The 21528-nt window shown below is 49.5% G+C and overlaps 1 protein-coding gene across 1 annotated transcript in view; it reads right to left on the reverse strand.

Annotated features, from left to right (window-relative positions):
- Nucleotides 1-15553: 15553 nt before the first annotated feature.
- celsr2 (cadherin, EGF LAG seven-pass G-type receptor 2) overlaps nt 15554-21528 on the reverse strand; it is a 93244-nt gene continuing 87269 nt past the window's right edge. Inside the window, exons 30-34 of the mRNA XM_056273054.1 lie at nt 21230-21315; nt 20952-21116; nt 20538-20762; nt 19386-19608; nt 15554-17901 (exon numbers count right to left, since the gene is read on the reverse strand). Of these exons, the coding sequence (XP_056129029.1) occupies nt 17877-17901; nt 19386-19608; nt 20538-20762; nt 20952-21116; nt 21230-21315 (724 nt within the window). The 3' untranslated portion in view covers nt 15554-17876. The remainder of the gene's footprint in view (nt 17902-19385; nt 19609-20537; nt 20763-20951; nt 21117-21229; nt 21316-21528) is intronic.

Below are 21528 nucleotides of genomic sequence, written 5' to 3' on the forward strand. Positions count from 1 at the left end.
TGAATACTATCATACAGGGGCAATACCCAAGGCTGTTCGAGGGAGTAGGTGAACTGAACACGAAGCAGATCCGCCAGTACATCGATGAGACCGTCAAACCCATCGCCCAGCCCCTGAGGCGTGTGTCGTTCAGTCTGAACATGGACATTATCGAGCGTGTGGAGGGCGCCACACCGTGGGTCAACCCAGTAGTCGTAGTACTCAAAGCGAAGAAAGAGATCAGACTGTGCCTAGACATAGAGGCAAGGAAACACAGCAATAGTTCTTGGCAGGTATCCGATCCCCACTGTCGACCAGCTGCTGCAAGGAATGAACGGGTCAGTGGTATACAGTAAACTAGATCTTAAATGGGGGTACCACCAGCTAGAGTTAGAACCAAAGTCACGAGACAACCACATTCGCGACCCACAACGGCACATACGGATACAAGAGGCCCGTCTTTGGAGTCTCCTCTGCTAGTGAGCAGTATCAACACGAGATCGCTACAGCGTTGACAGGCACCGAGGGCGCTGAGAATATCTCGGATGATGTCATCATACATGCCCCGGACCAGGAGACTCATGACAAAAGACTACATGCTGTACTTCAAAGGCTACAGGATTGTGGTCTCATCCTCAACGCAGAGAAGTGCCAGTTCAATATGGACCAGATGGTGTTCATGGGGATTCTGCTATCGCAGAAGGGCATAGGCCCAACAGCTGAAAGGGTGAGAGAGAGCTGTATTGGAAGCCAGGGAGCCCGAGGTGTGTAGTTTTCTAGGCTTGGTGAGCTACAGCAGCAGGTTTATACCTCAGTTCGCATCGATCTCAGAGCCGCTCCGCTGACTGACAAAGAAAGACACACCTTTCTGCTTTGGACTGGAACAGAAGGAAGCATTTAAGACACTGAAACAGGGACTAGCTAGAGCAGGGACACTCGCTTACTTCAATAAAGACGCTTCCACCAAACTCATTGTGGGCGCAGGGCCTGTAGGTGTAGGTGCTGTACTTGCCCAGGAACAAAAGGGAGAAATGATATCAGTTTGCTATGTGAGTCGTAGCTTATCAGCATGTGAAAGGAGAAATTTGCAAACAGAGTGTGAAGCCCTAGTACTAGTATGGGCGTATATGGCATGAAATTTGATCTAGTTACAGACCATAAACCACCGGAGGTGATCTACAGCCCACGCTCCAAGCCATGCGCCCGCATCGAGCGGTGGGTGCTGAGACTTCAGCCATGTGACTTCAAGGTCGTCCACATACCAGGGAAACAGAACATCACTGATCCGCTGTTACGGCTGCTAGGAAAGACAGCAATGGAGGAATCTCATGGAAACAGGTCATATGAATATGTGAGTCATCGCAGAGAATGTAACGGCAAACGCACTTACCACAAGGGAGGTGGAAGAAGCACCAGCAGGAGATGTGGAGCTGAGGGAGGTGAGGAAGGCTATTGAGAGTGGGTGTTTTGATAGTTGTAAGGCATATGCACCGATAGCAAACGAGCTCTGTACAATAGGGTACTTAGTTCTCAGAGGGACACGTATTGCCCTGCCTCACTCGCTCCGCGCAAGGGCACTAGCTTTAGCTCATGAAGGACACGTAGGTATAGTAGGCACGAAACAACACCTAAGGAGCAAAGTGTGGTGGCCTGGAGTTGACAAGGCTGCAGAAAAACACTGCAAGTCATGTCATGGATGCCAGATTGTAGCCCGGCCAGACATGCCGGAGCCACTGAGACCTACGACACTTCCTGATGGGTCATGGCAGGATGTAGCTACAGACTTGTTGGGTCCGTTACCCACTGGACATTCAATACTAGTAGTTGTAGACAATTATAGTCGGTATTATGAATACGACATCCTCAAGTCCACAACCGCAGAGAAGGTCATTGATAGTTTAAGGGCTATCTACCACTTACCTGTAGAACAGATTGTGGCCCGCAGTTTAGGTCAGAGGAGTTTCGGCAAGGAAAACGGAATTCAGCACGTTAAGAAATCGCCAAAATGGGCTCAAGCAAATGGTGAGGTTGAGCAACAGAATGCCCCCCTCTTGAAGCACATTCGCATTGCACAGTCCGATGGGCTGGACTGGAAGCACGAGCTACGCAAATACGTCACCATCTACAGAGCCATCAATCATCCAACAACAGGCAAGAGTCCAGCCGAGCTACTGTTCGGTTGCAAAATGAAAGGGAAGTTGCCAGATCTTTCCACAACCCGAAATGACTTGGATTTGCACAACCGCGATGCTGAACAGAAAGGAAAGGCCAAGATATATGCAGATGAGCGCCGCAGAGCAAAACTCTCAGACATAGAGGTAGGAGACCAAGTACTCCTAAAGCAAGAGAAGGTAGATAAGTTCACCACACCTTCCAACAAAGTCCCGCACACTATCATCAACAAAACAGGAAACTGTGATTGTTCAGTCTCCGACAGGTGCCAGGTATTCAAGGAACACCACCTGTGTAAAGAGATACCTACCTGAGAGATACCTACCTGAAGAACCAGCTCTGCTAGCACAGGATGCTGCACACCTGCAAAAGGATGAGAACAGTAGCCCCACAATGGAGCCCCAAAAGATTCCCGAGCTGGAAACACGCTCCAAGGAGCAAGTGTAACCAGGCTAAAATTAATATTTTTATTTTATTTTGTTTGAGTATGAAATATCACCAAATCCTGTCTGTGTGCTGTTATTTGTGTTTACTACATTTTATTTTATGTCATTATTTACTTTTATGTATGTTTTATAACGACCGTCATATACTTGTACTGTCGCTTTAAGAGAGAGGTCTTGTGGGTACACGGAAGAGGGAACGCGGGAGAGGCCATTTTTGTTTTGTGGGAGGAGTATCAAGCAGCGATCGAGCCGAGCCACGCGTGTTCCTACCGTAGCACAGGTTTGCTGATTGAGGAGAACGTAACCTTGAGTATCCCTGTAAGAAGATACTGCAAGCTGTGGGATAAAATACTTGTTTATCCTTTCTTACATCGGAGTCCCGTGGACGGTTTCTCCTTCTAACGCACACGAGTGAAGTCCGGGCAGTGTTTGAGCTTCAACCCCCACGTCCGTAAGAAACACCGCTCCCGCTGGAGGACTGGACGTTTATCGAAGGGTTTGAAACCGCAGGAAAGAAGAATTCAGCTCGCGCTGGCTATAGAGCTGAGAGACTGAGGGCCCCCCACAACACCTGGGGCCCCACCCAAAATAGAACACAACGCAGAGCTAATGATGAGAGTGACGGGCGTGCAGCAGGCTGACCAGCATAGAACAGCATAGGACTGCCCCCGTTACATTGGTGCCGTGACCCTCCTGGATCCTGAGAGTGACATCAGTTGCTCGTCGCGGGAGGCTGCTGTCGTCATCAAGCCCCAGACGTCCTCAGGTATTTCTATAGACTGTACACTCATGTTACAGTGGACTGGAGTTGAGCTGTGTGGACACTGGACAGTCATAGCTGTGGTTACCATGGACTGGGCTTGTGAACAGGGCATTTGTATATATTGAAGGAAGAAAAACACACGAAAAAAAAAGGAAAAAAAGTTAATGTTGATGTGATTGAAGGACTCGTGTGAATAATCTATTGATGTAAACTACTAGATATGTGCATATGTGATTAATCTATTGGTGAATTTGTTGATTGTATGTGATTGTTTCAATCTCTTAGTGCTTTCTAGATTCAATTATTTAAATGAATTGAGCTTTTCACTTTTTTATTTTATTTTTTATTTTATCTGAGTGTTAGAGGTAGGAACATGGCAGAGGGTGGTTCGTACGTAGGTGGGGGTAACATTGCTGATCAGGATCTTTTGGATCGCCAGTGTGCTATGGAGAGGGGGTACCAGTTAGATGTGGGTGGGGGTTTACGGCTAGGTGTAGGTAGGAGTTTCGGGCAGCTCTTAGAGGGCGGGGAACCAGACACCAGAGCACCAGGACCTAGAGACCCGACCACATTTGGCACTCCTCAGTTCACCTCCACACGCTACGTAGAACGGGCCAGGCCAGGTATCAGCGAAGGGGCTGTGCTAGGTAACAGCGAGCAGCCAGTGGGTGAGTTAGCCATGCTCATTACTCAGTTAGCAGAGAAGATAGGAGAGTCAATCACTGCTAAGCTGCAGGAAACACAAATGCTTAGAAACACACACACAGACAGTGCTAGGTCTGCTGAACAGTGTTCGGAGACAGTGCCTAGTGTTAGAGTAGTAATGCAGACAGACGCTAGGGAGCCTCCTATTTTCAGGGGCGATAGCTCTGATAAGTTTGCAGTTCATGAGTGGGCGAGCCTTATGACTTTGTATTTGAGGAAGCGAGCCATTCCAGTTAGTGAGCAGTCACATGAGATTCTAGCTAAGCTTATGGGGAAAGCAGGGGACGTGGTGAGGATAAAGCTGCGCAACACATCTGTCGACCACATAGCGAACCCCCACATTATTTTTGATGTACTGAAGCAACACTTTAGTGACCTCACATACTCGAGCATGCCCCTGGCGGACTTTTACAGTACGCTGCCCAAGCCAGGTGAGGACGCTATGGAGTATTGGATTAGGCTTAATAAGACAGTGGAGGTGGCTGACGAATGCTTGAAGTGGCAGGGCTGTAGTATTGAAGAGCCAAGCCACGAGGTAAGCATGATGTTTATCAAACACTGTCCAGATCAGTCTCTTGCCAATGTTTTTAAGTTCAAGTCCGCAGGGAAATGGTCTGCTAGCGAGATCCAGGAGAGGCTTGATGAGCACATGCTGGAGAGGAAGTCCCGTGTTGCTGCAGGTGGAAAACGTGAAGCAGGCGCGGTAGAGCGTAGGTTCCATTCACAGGTTCATGTCCCTGTAGTCGACGTGGCTCCCGACTTGAACACGACCGTGCCGGTGGTGCCATCTCCCGTCCCGGCTCATGCGTCATCTCCTACACCATTTTGTGCAAGGTCTCCTACACTGTCTCCTGCACCTGTCTCTGGCGGTGATGACTATATGAGGAGTTTGGTGAGCTTGCTAGACCGTTTGGTCACAATGCAGACTCAGGTTCCAGTTAGCGCTGCTGTCCGGACACCGACGCAGACTCAACCTTCAGCTAGCGCCGCAGGGCAGGTGCCAGACGCACCGCAGCGGTTGTGCAGGGTTTGTAAGTCTCCGGATCACTCCACATTTTCCCACTGCAGCCGGGAGAACCGATGTATAAACTGTTTGTCTCCTGGTCATTGGAAGAGGGACTGTCCTCACCCTCAGCCACCCAACCAGCTCCGTTCTCAGCCTGGTGGAAGAGCTGGTCGTCAGTCTCGTCCGTTAAACTACTAAACCCACACCTAGAGAGGGATGGTGTGGGTAATGTAGATTTATCCCTCACTGATGTCTCCGACCTGGCTCACTTGTATGAAGACAAGTGTGCCAAAGCACCTCAGGGTTCGCGTATGGTCATTCAGGCGACACAGAGGATTCAGGCTTTCAGTGACTTGTTCTATGCTCCTGTACTTGTCAACCAGAGTGTGCAGTTTAATGGCATGTTGGATACTGGCTCTATGTCATGCAGTATCAGTGAAAATGCAGTAGAGAAGCTCCGCTCTGGGGGTGTTTTACCTGAGAAGCAGCAGCCTGAAGAGAACATTGTCTTGATTGGCTGCGGTGGTCTGGAGACTAGGCCTGATGGTTTTTATGACCTCAACATGCAGCTTTATGGTGTTTCCTTTGTCATACCCACTCTGGTCGTGTCCGGTCAGCATGATGATCTGATAGTCGGCACAAACGTCATTAAACATGTGGCCCATGTACTCAAGAGTGGTACTGAGTACTGGGACATCGCGTCCAGACAGGAACATCCATCTAGTCCTGACGTTGAACAGTTCTTGTCCATGTTCACGAATGTAGAGCGCTGGAGGGGTGGTGCAGTTCCTGAGAAGATAGGTACTGTTAAGCTCACCCAGGCCGTGACACTCTTACCGAGGCACGAGAACTTAGTCTGGGGCAGACTTCCTGCTAAGGTGCCTATGTCAGCTGGAAGCACTGTTGTTGTGGAGCCAACAGTCTCCAAGGCCATGCCACACGGTGTCCTCGTAGGTCGACTTGTCACACCGCTCTGGGGTGATAGGTGGGTACCCATGACTGTTGTCAATCCATCTGACAAAGCCATCACGCTGAAAAGGAACTGCAAGTTGGCTGATGTGTTTCCATGCTTGGCGATTGAGGACTTTAATGTTTTCCAGGGACTGCAATCAGTTGCAGGGAGGCATGAGTCCAACGCCACAGGTAGTGTCTGTCCCCCTGTCCAGCCGGCTAGGAGTTTGTCAGAGCTCGGACTCAGTGACATTGACCTCAGCTCCTGTCAGGTTAGTGAGGCATGCAAGTCCCAGCTCGCTCAGCTGCTCACCGAGTACCATGACATCTTCTCCAGGGACTCTCTGGACTGTGGCGAGGTCACAGGATACACACATCGCATCCATCTGGTGGATGAGCGCCCCTTTCGCTTGCCCTACAGGAGGGTTCCCCCAGCCCACTGTCAGAAGTTGAGACAGGTTCTCACTGATATGGAGGAGAAAGGAATTATCCGGAAGTCCTCGAGCACATACGCTTCACCGCTGGTTATGGTGTGGAAGAAGGATGGCGGGCTTCGGATCTGCACTGATTTCAGATGGCTGAATGCTCGGACCTTGAAAGACGCTCATCCCTTGCCACACCAGTCGGACTGTCTTGCCGCGCTGGGTGGTAATTGCCTCTTTAGTACGATGGACCTCACCTCTGGCTTCTTCAACATCCCAATGCATGAAGATGACAAGAAGTACACTGCTTTCACGACTCCCCTTGGGTTGCATGAATACAATCGCATGCCGCAGGGCCTTTGTAATAGCCCTGCAGCCTTCATGAGAATGATGATTGGGATCTTTGGGGATCTGAACTTCACGAAGCTTTTGTGCTATCTTGATGATCTTCTTGTCTTCGCGCCGTCAGAGGTTGAGGCTCTGTCGAGGCTCCGCACTGTGTTTTAGAGGTTGAGGGAGAACAACTTGAAACTGGCTCCGAAAAAGTGTCATCTGCTGCAGAAGCGGGTGCGGTTTTTGGGCCACGTGGTTGATGGCGGAGGTGTGTCTGTCGATCCCTCCAAAGTAGAGGTAATCTCCAACATGACAGTGCAGGATCTCATGGAAGGTGATGGGTGCACGCCTTCTGTTCGTAGGATCAAATCTTTCCTTGGTATGGTATTTTACTACCAGCATTTCCTCCCGAACTGCTCCTCCGTGGCTAAGCCCCTGTTCGCCCTTACAGCTGGACAAAAGAGGAGGGGGAGGTCAGCTAAGGATAAGAAGCCCCATGGCAGCTTCCGTAAGCTTACCTCCGCAGACTGGACGGCGGAATGTGGGGAAGCATTTGATCTGTTGAAGACGATGTTACTGGAGTGTGTGGTGCTTGCCCATCCAGACTTTGAGGTGCCTTTCATTTTGTCGGTCGATGCGTCTTTGGACGGACTCGGCGCGGTGCTGTCTCAAGTGCCCCGAGGAGAGTCCAAGGCCAGACCTGTTGGTTTTGCAAGCAAGTCCCTCAGTGCCTCACAGCGGAAGTATCCAGCTCATAGACTGGAGTTCATGGCGCTGAAGTGGAGTGTTTGTGAAAAGTTCAGCCACTGGCTGAAGGGTCAAAGCTTTACCGTATGGACAGATAACAATCCGCTGACTTATCTCCTAACGAAGCCGCAGCTTGACGCGTGTGAGATCCGCTGGGTGTCTAAGTTGGCGTCTTACACCTTCGATCTCAAACACCTGCCAGGGAAGAAAAACGTGGTGGCGGATGCGTTGAGTCGCGACCCTTTTTCCAAGCCCGTCAGTCAGAGGCTACTTAGGGAGCCCTACCCGGCCCTTGTTCAGGAAGCCGACGGGGTGAGGGGGACTCTGTGCAGGATGTTTTCAGACTCAGTTGCCAGTCCCAAACAGTGAGTAGTGCGCGATCTGGGTTTGCTTGTGATGCAGCTGAGGTCAAGGCTTTTTGTCAAGCCAAATGTGACTGGCCTGATGCATCAGTATTCACAGCACTCAGTTTGGTCCAGCACGTTCAGCATCTGTCGGGTGGTCAGGATACACTACCAATGTTATCCACCGAGGAGCTCAGGTTGAGTCAGGAGCAGGACCCCTGCATCTCCAAGGTGTTGCCCTTTGTCGCTGTTCGGAAGCGGCCATCGAGGCGTGAGAGGCATGGTGCTGACCAGAAGGTCCTCAGGCTGCTGAAACAGTGGGAGAAGTTGGAAGTCAATGATGGTGTCTTGTACAGGGTGACAAAGGACCCAGTGGCCAAGCAGAGGAGGTCTCAGTATGTTTTGCCTCTGAGCCTGAAAGACAAGGCACTGTCTGGCATCCACGATCACGCTGGTCATCAGGGCCAGGACCGTACTCTCTCTTGCAAGGCAGCGTTTTTATTGGCCTGACATGGAGAGGGATATCAGAACATATGTCAGAGGCTGTCGGAGATGTGTGTTTGGGAAGACCCCAGAGCCAGCTGCTTGCGCGCCCCTGGAGAGCATTAAAACCTCCTCACCGATGCAGCTTGTGTGTATGGATTTCTGGTCCGCTGAGGACAGTAAGCAGCGGTCAGTCGATGTCTTAGTGGTTACTGACCACTTCACTAAGCTTGCTCACGCGCTCCCCTGCGCCAATCAGACAGCGAAGCAGGTCGCCAAGAAACTCTGGGATCATGTATTCTGTGTTTACGGGTTTCCGGAGAGAATACATTCTGACTAGGGCACAAACTTTGAGAGCAACCTGATTGCATAGCTTCTCAAGTTGGCAGGTGTAGCGAAGTCCCACACGACGGCCTACCATCCTATGGGTAATGGCGGGACAGAGCGTTTTAATCGCACGACGGGGAATATGCTCTGTTCCCTTCCGCTTCAGCAGAAGCAACAGTGGCCTCAGCAGATCCATTCTCTCACGCTCGCGTACAATGCCACTGTTCACGAGACCACGGGTTACGCGCCTTTCTTCCTGATGTATGGGCGTGTCCCAAGACTGCCGGTGGATGTTATGTTCAGGCAGGTTTTGCATGACCCTCACGTTGTTGACTATGACTCTTATGCTCAGTCTCTGCTTTCCTGTCTAAGGAGTGCAATGGAGATCGCTCAGAAGCACTCCACGGCTGAGCAGCAGCATCAGGCGCGACAGTACAACAGACACGCCAAAGGCACTGTCCTGTCTGTCGGGGATCGTGTTTTGGTTGCGAACCAGAGTGAGCGAGGGAAGAGAAAGTTGGCTGACAAATGGGAGAACGGAGTGTACACGGTTGTCGGTGTCAACCCCAATATCCACGTCTACAAGATTCAGGATGCAGAGGGGCACACCAGGGTGGTGCACAGGAACCGTTTGTTGGAGGTCAAGTTCTTGCCCCTTCCTGAGTTAGATCAGGGTGAGGAGTCCAGTACAACCAGTCAGTTGCTTGACTGCGCAGAGTCCGATGAGGAGGACAGTGCAGATGGCCTGACGGTCTCAGGGGATGCAGTGGGGCTAGCAGTCTCATCACTTGGAGACTCGCCTAGATCTGAGTGGGCAGAAGCGGAAGAGTTCATTCCGTCTAGTCTGGTAGTCAGTCTTGTGGGGGCCACTGCTCAGTCTCCACCCAACACACATGCACCACACATAGAGGCATCACACTCACTCGATGTAGGTGTCATATCTCACACTGATTCGCACACAGGGGCACCACCCTCACTCGATACAGATGTTGCAGCTCGCACTGTCTCACGCACACAAGTAGAGAGCGATGGTCGGGTTAGGACACGCACAGGGAGGGTGGTGAGGTCAGTGAACAGGTTAATAGAATCTATGGCTCAGATGCCATTTCTACGGAGTGTGAGGGTTTGAACTTTGATGGAGGTTGGAGTCATTCAAACTAGTTTAATGTGAGTTATTAGGTGTCTATCAGACAGGGTTGTTTTGGGCCAAGTGCATGGTGTGGCGTATCAGGCGTCACATTGATCTAAGGGAATTCTGAGACTTGATCAACCTCATTATTTTCTGGACCTTGTAACCGAGGTAGCTCCTAAGTTGACTGGAGGACTAGGTCCTTCTTTTCACTTGTGCCAGTAGTCAGTGATGGGCTTTTCCTTTCCTCTTTCTCTTTTTATCCTGCTGTCAGGATGTTGGTGAATGTCAGGAGGGGTGAATGTAACCAGGTTAAAATTAATGTTTTTATTTTATTTTGTTTGAGTATGAAATATCACCAAATCCTGTCTGTGTGCTGTTATTTGTGTTTACTACATTTTATTTTATGTCATTATTTACTTTTATGTATGTTTTATAACGACCGTCATATACTTGTACTGTCGCTTTAAGAGAGAGGTCTTGTGGGTACACGAAGAGGGAACGCGGGAGAGGCCATTTTGTTTTGTGGGAGGAGTCTCAAGCAGCGATCGAGCCGAGCCACGCGTGTTCCTACCGTAGCACAGGTTTGCTGATTGAGGAGAACGTAACCTTGAGTATCCCTGTAAGAAGATACTGCAAGCTGTTGGATAAAATACTTGTTTATCCTTTCTTACATCGGAGTCCCGTGGACGGTTTCTCCTTCTAACGCACACGAGTGAAGTCCGGGCAGTGTTTGAGCTTCAACCCCCACGTCCGTAAGAAACACCGCTCCCGCTGGAGGACTGGACGTTTGTCGAAGGGTTTGAAACCGCAGGAAAGAAGAATTCAGCTCGCGCTGGCTATAGAGCTGAGAGACTGAGGGCCCCCCACAACACCTGGGGCCCCACCCAAAATAGAACCCAACGCAGAGCTAACGATGAGAGTGACGGGCGTGCAGCAGGCTGACCAGCATAGAACAGCATAGGACTGCCCCCGTTACACAAGCTAAAGGTCAGCTGACTACAGCGCTGGTCAGACCACAAAGACAGACCAAACTACGTGAAAGACTGAAAGACTTTGTTATCAAGTGATAGACACAGAAACTTAAAAAGACCCAGCTGGAAAGAAAAAAAGTACTTAAGTGTTGGCTTATTTCAAATGCATCATGTTGTTTAGACTGACAGTTTAAGTTGGTTATGGCAGACTGGGTAGTACAATATCTAAAGAGAGACAATGTTGCAATATATGGATACAAAGAAAACATGTTAGTCACGCGTTATGTACATGTTTGTTAAGTTAAAACTTCATCCAAGAGAAAGGGGGATGTTATGTGTGCAATTTGGGTCATGTCACTTTAAGACTGATGACGTCAGCGCACAGCGTGATGGGAACCGGGAAGTTGATGTGACATGCGGCAGTGTGTTACGATGGAAGTTTCACTAAAGTCACGCTATGGTTTACTCCGTGTCCGTGTGATTCAGTTCGTTAAGTATTAAGTCTAATTCGGTGATCTTAATACACAACAAGCCTCACCTCCAGATGTATTTACTATGTTCCGGAGATGCTTGTGCTTTACTATTTTCAGGCTTTAAAGCTGGGGAAGGCAACTTTCTTCGTGTTATTTGTGGGAAAATTGTGTATCCCTCTTACAGCTAAGAGTAATTCAAATGAGTAACTTAAACGGCCTGAGAGAAAAACAAGCCTCCGTGTTTAACTACCCAGGAACGCAAAAATCTCACCTGCGCTGCCCTGATTGGTTGAGGCTTTACCGCTCCTGGTAGCTCTCAACCAATCACAGGGAGCGCTCAGTGAAGGGGCGGTCCTACTGCCTGTCAATCACTCGCATTCACAGCCTTTCTGTTGAGTTTTCTTGTTGCGGTTATGGATCTTGTACAGGTTGAGGGACTAAACAGCAAACATCTTAAATACTGGGCCTTACAGTAAAACACCTGCTTCATGATATCAGTGTACACTACTAATAACACACGTTAGCCCCTAGCTAACGAGTCTGACCCTTTAGTCGAGCGGTTAGTGATGTCGCCTTGTGGAGCAGTACACTCCGTTCGAATCCCGCACCGGGCAAGAAAATAACCGGTTACATTGGTGGCAGCGGTGGGATCCGGAAGTGTGCAGATCTTCAGAAGTCTCTTCGGAGCGCGGGAATAACAAAGCGCGAGGGCGCGCTTCCGGGGAGGGTGACGACTGTAAACTACTAATAAGGCACGTTAGTCCCTAACAAACGGGTCTGAGCCTTTAGCCGAGCGGTTAATGATGTGGCCTTGTGGTGCAGTACATCTCGTATCGAATCCCGCACCGGACGAGAAAATAGCTCGGATACAACAGTGTTGGGGTAACTAAGAGATTTGCCGGTAATGTTTCTATTTTTGTTTTTACGTCCATAGATTATGAACGAATTTGTCCGTTAAAACAGTCAAACTCGGGCAAGCACGTGAACCTGGTTTGGACGGAGGGTTTATGGGAAGGAGGAAGCGGAAGTGGATTTTTTGGGAGGGTGTTATGTCAAAGGTGCTCACTTTTCCAAAGTTGCCTACGCCAAGGATGAAGAATGATATCTGGAACTTTCTCATGCACCAGTTGCTGCTCTGCTCATTTTTCCATGGTGCAGATTACACGCCCTAAATTGGTCCCAATTACCCCTCTAATTAAGGAGGCGCAGGATCGCGTCGCCGAGATAACAGCCGGGATGTCAGCGAAAGCGGGCCTCAGCCACGTCTGCAGGGATGGAGCAGAGCCCCGAGGAGCTGGAGGGGGACCCTGCTGTCTACGTCACAGATCCACAGAGGACGACCAAGCTGAGGAGAGGTTCAAAAAGGGAAAAGGTAGTGATGATGCACGAGAGAGAAATATACAGAAAAAAAGAAATCTGAGCAGCTGACAGCTATTGATATTTTGGCAGGTAGGCAGCACAGCTGTTTAGCAAGCTAGCTAGACCCTTTGAGAGCTCCAGCCAAGAGGCATTTGATTTCATTCAGCTGTATTCTGAGGAGGGAGGATTATCACAGGCACATGATAGTACAATGTTATTTGAAGTACTGCTGCTACTACTACTACTAATAATAAGTAGAGCAGCAGCGGTTAGCAGTGTCACTTCACAGGAACAGGTCGTGGGTTTGATTCCAGTCCATCTGTGTGGAGTTTTCATGTCCTCTCTGTATTTATGTGGGTTTCCCCCCACAGTCCACAGACATGCATGTGGGTGAACTGGAGTCTCTACATTGTCCATAGGTGTGAATGGTGTGTGTGTGTGGGCGGTGTGATGGCCTGGTGATCTGTCCATCTGTCCTTGCTTTCTGCAAAATGCCTGCTGACATTGGCTTAAGCGAGAAAGAAGCCTAATAAGTAAAGCTAATAGATGGATGGCTTGATAATAATAAGCATAAAGATATAATCCAATATGCAAAAGACAGCAAAATGCAGTCCAAACTTTAAAGTGATGTGGGTTAGGCTGGTTGCATGTTAGTTTGCAAACGAGTTTAAATGTCGGCCCAGAACTGATCATTTGATTTGAAGAAGTCCCAAGATTTAGAAAAGGTTGCTCAACATTTCTTCATCTGCTTTTTCATAAAAGAATTAAGCCTCTGTAGTGTCTGTACTTATAGTCAAATGACAGCAGCGTCCGTGTTGAATATTTGCCTTTGGTTCATGCAGCTGTTCTAAATGTGGTTAAAACACATTGGGGTATCCTGTCTCAGCAGACCAGGCCTGCCCTGCCATGTCGATGGGCTCCACCAGGACTTTCAAACTCCTGCATCTGCAGCAATGTTTATCATTGTCAGCCCAGCTGGAAATGGCAACTTGCCTAAATACACTGAGTTCATCGAACAGGTTGTGTTGTTAGTTTGCTATGTCATCTGGTCTGCCACAGTGGAGGGCCCACCACGCCAGGATCATCCTCCAAATTAGCACACATCCCAGGTTGGTTATGAGCGGAAGTGTGAGTGGTGAAATAATGACGTCAGGAAGCTTCCAGCTGCACGACAAGCTCCCTCGTGTACATGTGGAGCATGATATGGTCTTACTACAGGGAGCCTGGAACATTCCTGCTGCTGTAGATTTATTCTCCTTAAAAGTAAGAAACTGTCACTCTTTCTCCTGGCTAATTCTGCATGGCTCACACTACACGTCCTCAAATGTAATTGTAAGTATTTCCGGGCATTCAGCGCTGTATGCTATTATCACAGATAATGTGCACGCATTATAGCCACGTGGCACTAAAGTGCACAAATTATACAAACTGCTGATAATGAATTTCATGTGAAACAAAAACAAGAAACAAAACTATACATGGAAATAAAAACGAAATGATGTGCAATGATAATTTGGTTGTTTTGAAATGAACATTAGGGCAATTACCAAAAAGAGGCGCAACAATAACATGAGTATTAAAACCACATCTGCTGTTTTACTCATGAAATTTGGTGACATCTTTTTTTTTTTAACAAAGTAGTTTCCCATAAAAAATACAGGCCATATTCTAGCATATTCTAATTAGTCTGTATCACTAAAGCTTTGACATCAGTCACCTACAACAGTTGTTGTTTTGGAGCAGTCGATTGCTTGCCGCCATTACTGAGAAACAGTTTGCAGACCGGATGAGAACAAACGAGCAGTCAAATGTTCATTTTGGGGGGGGAAAAACACAAAGGAAATCGAGCAAAACGTTTCCTGTATTCTTGTACAACTTGAAATCTGTGTTTGTAGCAGAGTCTCTCATCTCCAAATAAGTTCTTGTTAACTGACAAGGAGAGTGTCATCAGCATATAAGGTCATACCAGCGAGGAGGGGAGCTTAATGCAAAATAAATTACGCAAAAGAAAACAGCATAGATTTAAAGATGAGAGAAATCTTTTTTTTCTTGTCTTGCCGAAGACACTGAGGTGACATGAGAAATACCATCTATGTTCAAGGCTCTGGCATCGTACATGAACCACGTGTAGCTCTGCAAACATCACACAGAGTACATCAAACTGAAAATGGAAACGTCACAGCCACTGACGTGTACGAAACCTTCTTACCCACATCCAGGATGAATTCAGAAACGTGTTGCCATCTGGAAACGGCTGAATCAAGTATACACGTTTGTCACACGTTTCCTTTTTGGGGGGGGGCTCCCCCCCCCTTTATTCTCCCCAGTTGTATCTGGCCAATTATCCCCACTCTTCCGATCCATCCCGGTCACTGCTCCACCCCCTCTGCCGATCCGGGGAGGGCTGCAGACTACTACATGCCTCCTCCAAGTGGAGTGGCCAGCCGCTTCTTTGCACCAGTGGCGGCTGGTCTCAAAAAGTTTTTTTTTTGGGGGGGGCGCAATTTACCTTGGTGCAGCACACCTGACAGCTGCTTTCATGTCCACACAGTCACAAAGTTATTAAGAAGGACAATGTAGCCTATAGATTTTATCAGGGTTCGTAGACGATGGATGATTGACAGTCGAGACAAGGCATCGTGGTGGGTGTGAACATGATTGACAGCCACAAGAAATATCCAATCACATTAGATCAGAAAACATTAAAACAATACCAATTCACAGCCCATAAAAGTGGGAGTGTGTGGGGCGCACAGAACTGCGCCCCATGGAGAATCTGAAGAAACCAATCAGACAGCAGCCTCAGGTCACCTGCTCGCCAAAGGTTTGAGGGCTTACATAAGGTATCGTTTGGCTGACGCCCCTCACCCAGGAAGTATATGTATTCAGACAGAAATCAACCAAATACCATCTGGAACCAGTATTTAATGGCTGCTGACAGGCGCTCACAGACTGAAAAACACTTTTATTTCATAATTATTTGCATTATACAACTAAATTATATTTAACATGTTTAAGTAGATTTTCATCTCTGAAGGGGGCGGCGCTCCAGCGCTTTGTACTGGCCAGCCACCACTGCTTTCCATCTGACAGTGAGGAGTTTCACCAGGGTTGGTGCTAGAATGCATCGTCCGGAGGGAGGTGGGAGGGAACTCCGCTGCACGTCATCAAATGCTCACAGCGGAATCGACCAATCTTATGATTGGGTAGGGGCTAGTTCAGTTTAGGAACAGCGGGAAACAGTAGATTAACGTTAGACGCAGCTCAGGCCTTCGGCCCTCGCACGCGTTCACTCGTGTGGCCTCGCTCCTTAGACGTAGCTCGAGCCTTCAGCCCTCACACCTTTACTAGCCAACTCTATGTCAACGTGGATTGTAAAAAAACACACAGCTAAATAACTATAAAGCTAGCAACGCTAGCTAGCAACATAATCTGTGATTCCATTGTGAGCATTTGATGACATGCAGCGGAGTTCCCTCCCACCTCCCTCCGGACGATGCATTCTAGCACCAACCTTACACCAGGGGGTGCACATGGAAGGATCACGCTATTCCCCCCAGTTCCCCCGCCCCCAAACAGGCACCCCAACCGACCAGAGGAGATGCTAGTGCAGCAACCAGGACACATACCCACATCTGGCTTTCCCACCAGCAGACACGGCCAATTGTGTCTGTAGGGACGCCTGACCAAGCCGGAGGTAACGGGGATTCGAACCGGCGATCCCCGTGTTGGTAGGGAACGGACTAGACCGCCACGCTACCCGGACGCCCCCACTTTTCCTTTCTGAGATACGTTGGAATTGCAGTTTCTTTCACAGGCAACTCTGTACAGTAACATTAGGATGCAGTTAAATGGAATTACAGCACAAGTTGTAAAAGTATTTAATTATTTCACAAAAAGACAAACGCTTCAGACAGCAGCTAATCTAGAAAATACAGCTGTTTAGTCACCGAGGTCACACATCCGCCCCACTGATGACACACTGGAAAACAAGGGCGCGTTTAATGTCCATTACAAAAAAATGGCTCTCAACGATTTACAAAGAAAGAAAAAGGTTGTATGAAAAGTCTGTGAGATGTGTGCATGCAGGTTTTCCCTCCTTGCTTCGCTGATGTTAGGAAATGAAGGCTCAGTGGTAGACAAGGCAGTCACTGTCAAATCTGTACAAAATGTCAATTTACACCAGCAGAGGAAGGCCGCAGCCTTGAGGAAACATCCTTCATTTGTGAGAAATAGCTTATAGAGAGACAGATGTAGACTCAAACAGTCTTTTCTGTCCTTTGCTCTGTCTCCAGTTTGCTTCGTCGTCCACGTCTCCACCCGGAGGCCACTTCTTGCAGCGTGTCTGGACGGACACGTTGGGATGGCCTGTAACAGGAGCCGGGTCAGAGGGGTCACCGACCCCCCTCAGAAGAGCTGCTGGGTTAGCGGACCAGTTTTACAAGTGGGAACTCTGATGTTTCCGTGCCTCCGGGAACATCTCGGCCTGGCTGGCGGAGCAGCTTCTGCTTTAAAATCCAACGGCGGTACCTGAGACAGGCGTGAACCTCAGACTGCGGTACCTGAGACAGGCGTGAACCTCAGACTGCGGTACCCGAGACAGGCGTGAACCCCAGACTGGCACTGTCACTCAGCACAAACGCCTCCAACAAAACAGCAGCAACATGAAGTGTGCGGGCAAACCGTGGTAGCGAGCAGGACGAATTTCCCTGAACGTTTACAACTCTACAGCTAAGTGACCCATGTGATCCTCACGTCCTCCGGTCAGGCTGTGTATCCCCCAAAAACAGCTGAAGAAAGCAACAAAAAAAAAATTGTACACAAAGTTTACAACCAGCAAATCTAGGGCTGGCAGTTGTAAATTCGAAGAAAAAAAAGTGCATTGCTTCAAGTATGTAAACAAAACAACAATTTCTGTAAAGGGAGGATGAGACTCGCTCTGTCGGTGTGCGTGAGCCCGGGCCAGTGCAGTGACTCCTGAGGTTTGGCACACATGCATCGACAAACACACACACACATACACACACAATGCTCAGCACGCACAGACCACTTGCTGCACAAAGTCACAGTACGCTCCTTCAGGGGATGATGATGATGAGGAAGGGGCACTCCCATCGGTCTCCAGATTGAGGGATTGGTCCGGCGCTCCCCCGGTGTGTGTGTGCACATGTGCGCCTTCCTCTTTACACAGCGGAGAGAGCGGTAGGGCTGGCGCTGACCAACCCTTATGACCTGCAAAGACACACCCGTCCCGTCAGCTGGGTCACATGGAGGTGTTGCGTTGGCTGCTGGGAAGACACGGTGGTAGGTGAAAGAGGAAGAGAAGGAGGAGGAGGAGCGGTGAAGGTGAGCGTTAGGATGGTCACGGATGATGTTGGAGACAAACGTGACGATGTAGACGAACAGAGGGACCAACAAAATACAAATGTAAACAAACATAAATCATGAATGGTGACACAAACCATGACAGCAACAGAAAACCACACTTTTGTGCGCACACAGACACACACTCACACACACACACGTTAGCTATGGGGGGTGGGAGATGCCAAATGATGCACCAATCAGAAGACAGTGATCCTGATTTTGGACTGAGGATCAGCGCTTCAGTGGCTAAAATGAAAGAATAAAAATCTATGGTTTTTGGGGAGGGAGGAGGGGTGGAGAGGGGGGATTAGTATAAACGACAAGCTCTGTCAATCTCATGGTCAACATCAAGGTTTTCAAGCATTTGACGACGGCATTTCACTGACTACAAGGAGTTTCTGTTTACAAGGTCCTCTGAGACACACGTGAGCGTTTTCACCAGAGGAGCAACTGCGCAGGTTCAGATGTCCACAGCGCCCCCTGCAACCAGTAGGCCTTCTTTGACACGGAAGTGCCAACTGTGGCTTTTTTTAACGTTCGTGTCGCCCTGCTCGACGACTCAGAACCGAGTGAAGAACAGATGACGTCACACCCTCATGGGGTTTGGATGGGGGTGGGGGGGGCTTTCACGGACTTCTGAGCCGGTGAGAATGGAGTGGTGATGGTGCTGTTTGTTTGCCCTGGGGGACTGACAGACTGGCACATTTAACATCAACACAACTCGGGGGGGCAAAGGTGGACATGGGACGGACCACAAACAATGACGGCAACGGAAAAACCACAGCGAGGGGAGCAGCAGCACACATCGACAGTTTATTTGCCTACATCCAATAAGCTTCATAAGATGCCAAGGATCCATGCAGATGTATGAGAATGATCCACACTCTGCAGTTTAGATTCCACCCCCCCCTTTTCTCCCCAATTGTATCCGACCAATTACACCACTCTTCCGAGCTGTCCCGGTCGCTGCCCCACCCCCTCTGTCAAGCCGGGGAGGGGCTGCAGGCCAGCCGCTTCTATTCACCTGACAGTGAGGAGTTTCGCCAGGGGGACGTAACGCGTGGGAGGGTCATGCTATTCCCCCCCTGTTCCCCCTCCCCCCCAACAGGCGCCCCAACCGACCAGAGGAGGCGCTAGTGCAGCGACCAGGACACATACCCACATCCGGCTTCCCACCCACAGACACGGCCAATTGTGTCTGTAGGGACGCCCGACCAAGCCGGAGACAACACAGGCATTCGAACCAGTGATCCCCGTGTTGGTAGGCAACGGAATAGACCCACCCGGACGCCTGGTGTTAGATTTAAACTAAAACTGTATCCCCCGCTGACCTTTTACCCCCGGTCTTCGTGGTGTGCTACACGCTGTATGCGGTACTTGGGACTCGGCTGTTCCCGGTACTCACTCTGATCCTGAGGAGTCGCCGTCCACCGTCCCCGCCTTGATGCTCATGGCGACGCCATTCAGCTGATCTGGGAAGCCGGCCTTGGCCGCGCCCGCCCTGCCGTCACTGGAGGAGGAGCCGTGCAGCGACGTCAGGCCCGCCACACTCCCGGACAGCTCGTTGTGGATGCGGTTGATCCCATTTCTCTCTGCGATGGGAGAAAGCTGCTTCTTCTTTAAGATCCCTGCGTGTGATGTGAAAAAGAAAAACCAGGAAATTCAACACGGCAACTTCCGCCCGTCTAACAAATTATTGTGGTCTTATATTCAACCTTGAAATACTGTTTCTTCTTCCCCCTAAGATCAAACCAGACTGTCTGCCAGTGGAGGGAAGTAACTGCACTTGCTTCCAGCAGATTCATGTGTACCCTGGGATTCTTTCTGAGAACCAACGTCGGTATCTTCAGGACCCAAAGAAGAGAAAATATTTCTGGTTTCTTTGCTTTTGTGCTTTCAAGAGCAAAAACAAAGTTTGTTTGTATGAACAAACAAACAAGTATCAGGTCCGCCTTGCAGGCTCAACCACTCTAAGTACTCTCCCCAATTGTACTTGGCCAATTACCCCACACTTCCAAGCTGTCCCGGTTGCTGTTCCTCTTCCTCCTCACCCCATGGCGGTGTTCCACTGCTCGAGTGAAGAGTTCCTAATGCTGCCTCATAAAATGTTGGGTGTATGAAAGTGGGTCTCCCCCCACCCCTTTTCCTTCCAATCGTACTTGGCCAATTAACCCCCTCTGCCGATCTGGAGAGGGCTGCAGACTACCACGTGCCTCCTCCGGTACATGTGGAGTCGCCAGCTGCTTCTTTTCACCCAACAGTGAGGAGTTTCGCCAGGGGGATGTAGCGCATGGGAGGATCACGTTATTCTCCCCCCCAAGAACAGGAACCCCGACCAACCAGAGGAGGCGCTAGTGCAGCGACCAGGACAGGCTTTCCACCCAAAGACACGGCTAATTGTGTCTGCAGGGATGCCCGAGCAAGCCAGAGGTAACACGGAGATTCGAACCGGCGATCCCCGTGTTGGTAGGTAACGGAATAGACCACCATGCTACCCAGATGCCCTTTAATCTTAATCTTAAAAGTAAGTACTAGATGTATTAATTGCACAGTTCACCTTTGTGAGGATGTGCGTTCAGGTTCGGCAAACAGGGTAGTAACAAAATCATGCTATCCTTGTCCGCTGCCTTGTCGTCTGGTGCTGCTCTGTTGTCTCGGCCAAGCCTCCCGTCAGGGTGGGCCAGAGGATCCATCATCAGTCTGCTCGCCCCCCCGGCGGCCTCGCCGTCACTCGGCGGTGATGCATAGTCGCCGGGCCAGTACATCTTGCTCAGGTTGTTATCTGGACACAAACGCAGAGACATTCACGTTACTGAACAAAGACAGATTTCATCTGCTGATACTCCATCGTTCTATTAGCTCATCACTATCTGTGGTTGTGCCAAATGTTAGGATCATTTAGAAATCTCTGGGGTAAAAGGAGCCGTGGACCTCCCTCGTGATGGAGAAGGGTTTGGATGAGGTCACATACCATGCGGGTGTGGTCTCTTGGCCACGTTAGAGGCCAAGCTTTCCCAGCATTCCTCTGGAGGGTAGGGCTCTTCCCCGTCCTCGCTGTCGGAGGAGTGCGTGGAGGCGTATGAACCGCTCTGGTCATCTTCCAGAGAGAGGTCACTGTCCGAGTCACTGTCGTGATCTACACACAAAGAAAGAGCACGACGAAAACTTACGCAACTCTTTAACGCAACAGCCTGTTTTTCTTATTATAAGGGTACATTCAACGCTACTGCAAACCAACTATCTACATACCATCCAAGTGCTCCTTCGTTTCATGGAAGAGTGACCCGTGATCATTCAGGGCGATATGCCCCTGACTGTTGTTGAGTCCATCATCCCTGGAATGCACAATTAGACTTGTACAGATGCTACACAATCAGGTCACACAGCATACAAATCCATCCATCCATTATCCAACATCCATCCATCCATTATCCGAACCGCTTATCCGGCTCTCAGGGTCGCAGGGATGCTGGAGCCTACCCCAGCAGTCATTGGGCGACAGGCGGGGAGACACCCTGGACAGGCTGCCAGGCCATCACACAGGGCCC

The sequence above is a fragment of the Lampris incognitus genome, chromosome 2 (genome assembly GCF_029633865.1).
Source record: "Lampris incognitus isolate fLamInc1 chromosome 2, fLamInc1.hap2, whole genome shotgun sequence".
Lineage (NCBI taxonomy): Eukaryota > Metazoa > Chordata > Actinopteri > Lampriformes > Lampridae > Lampris > Lampris incognitus.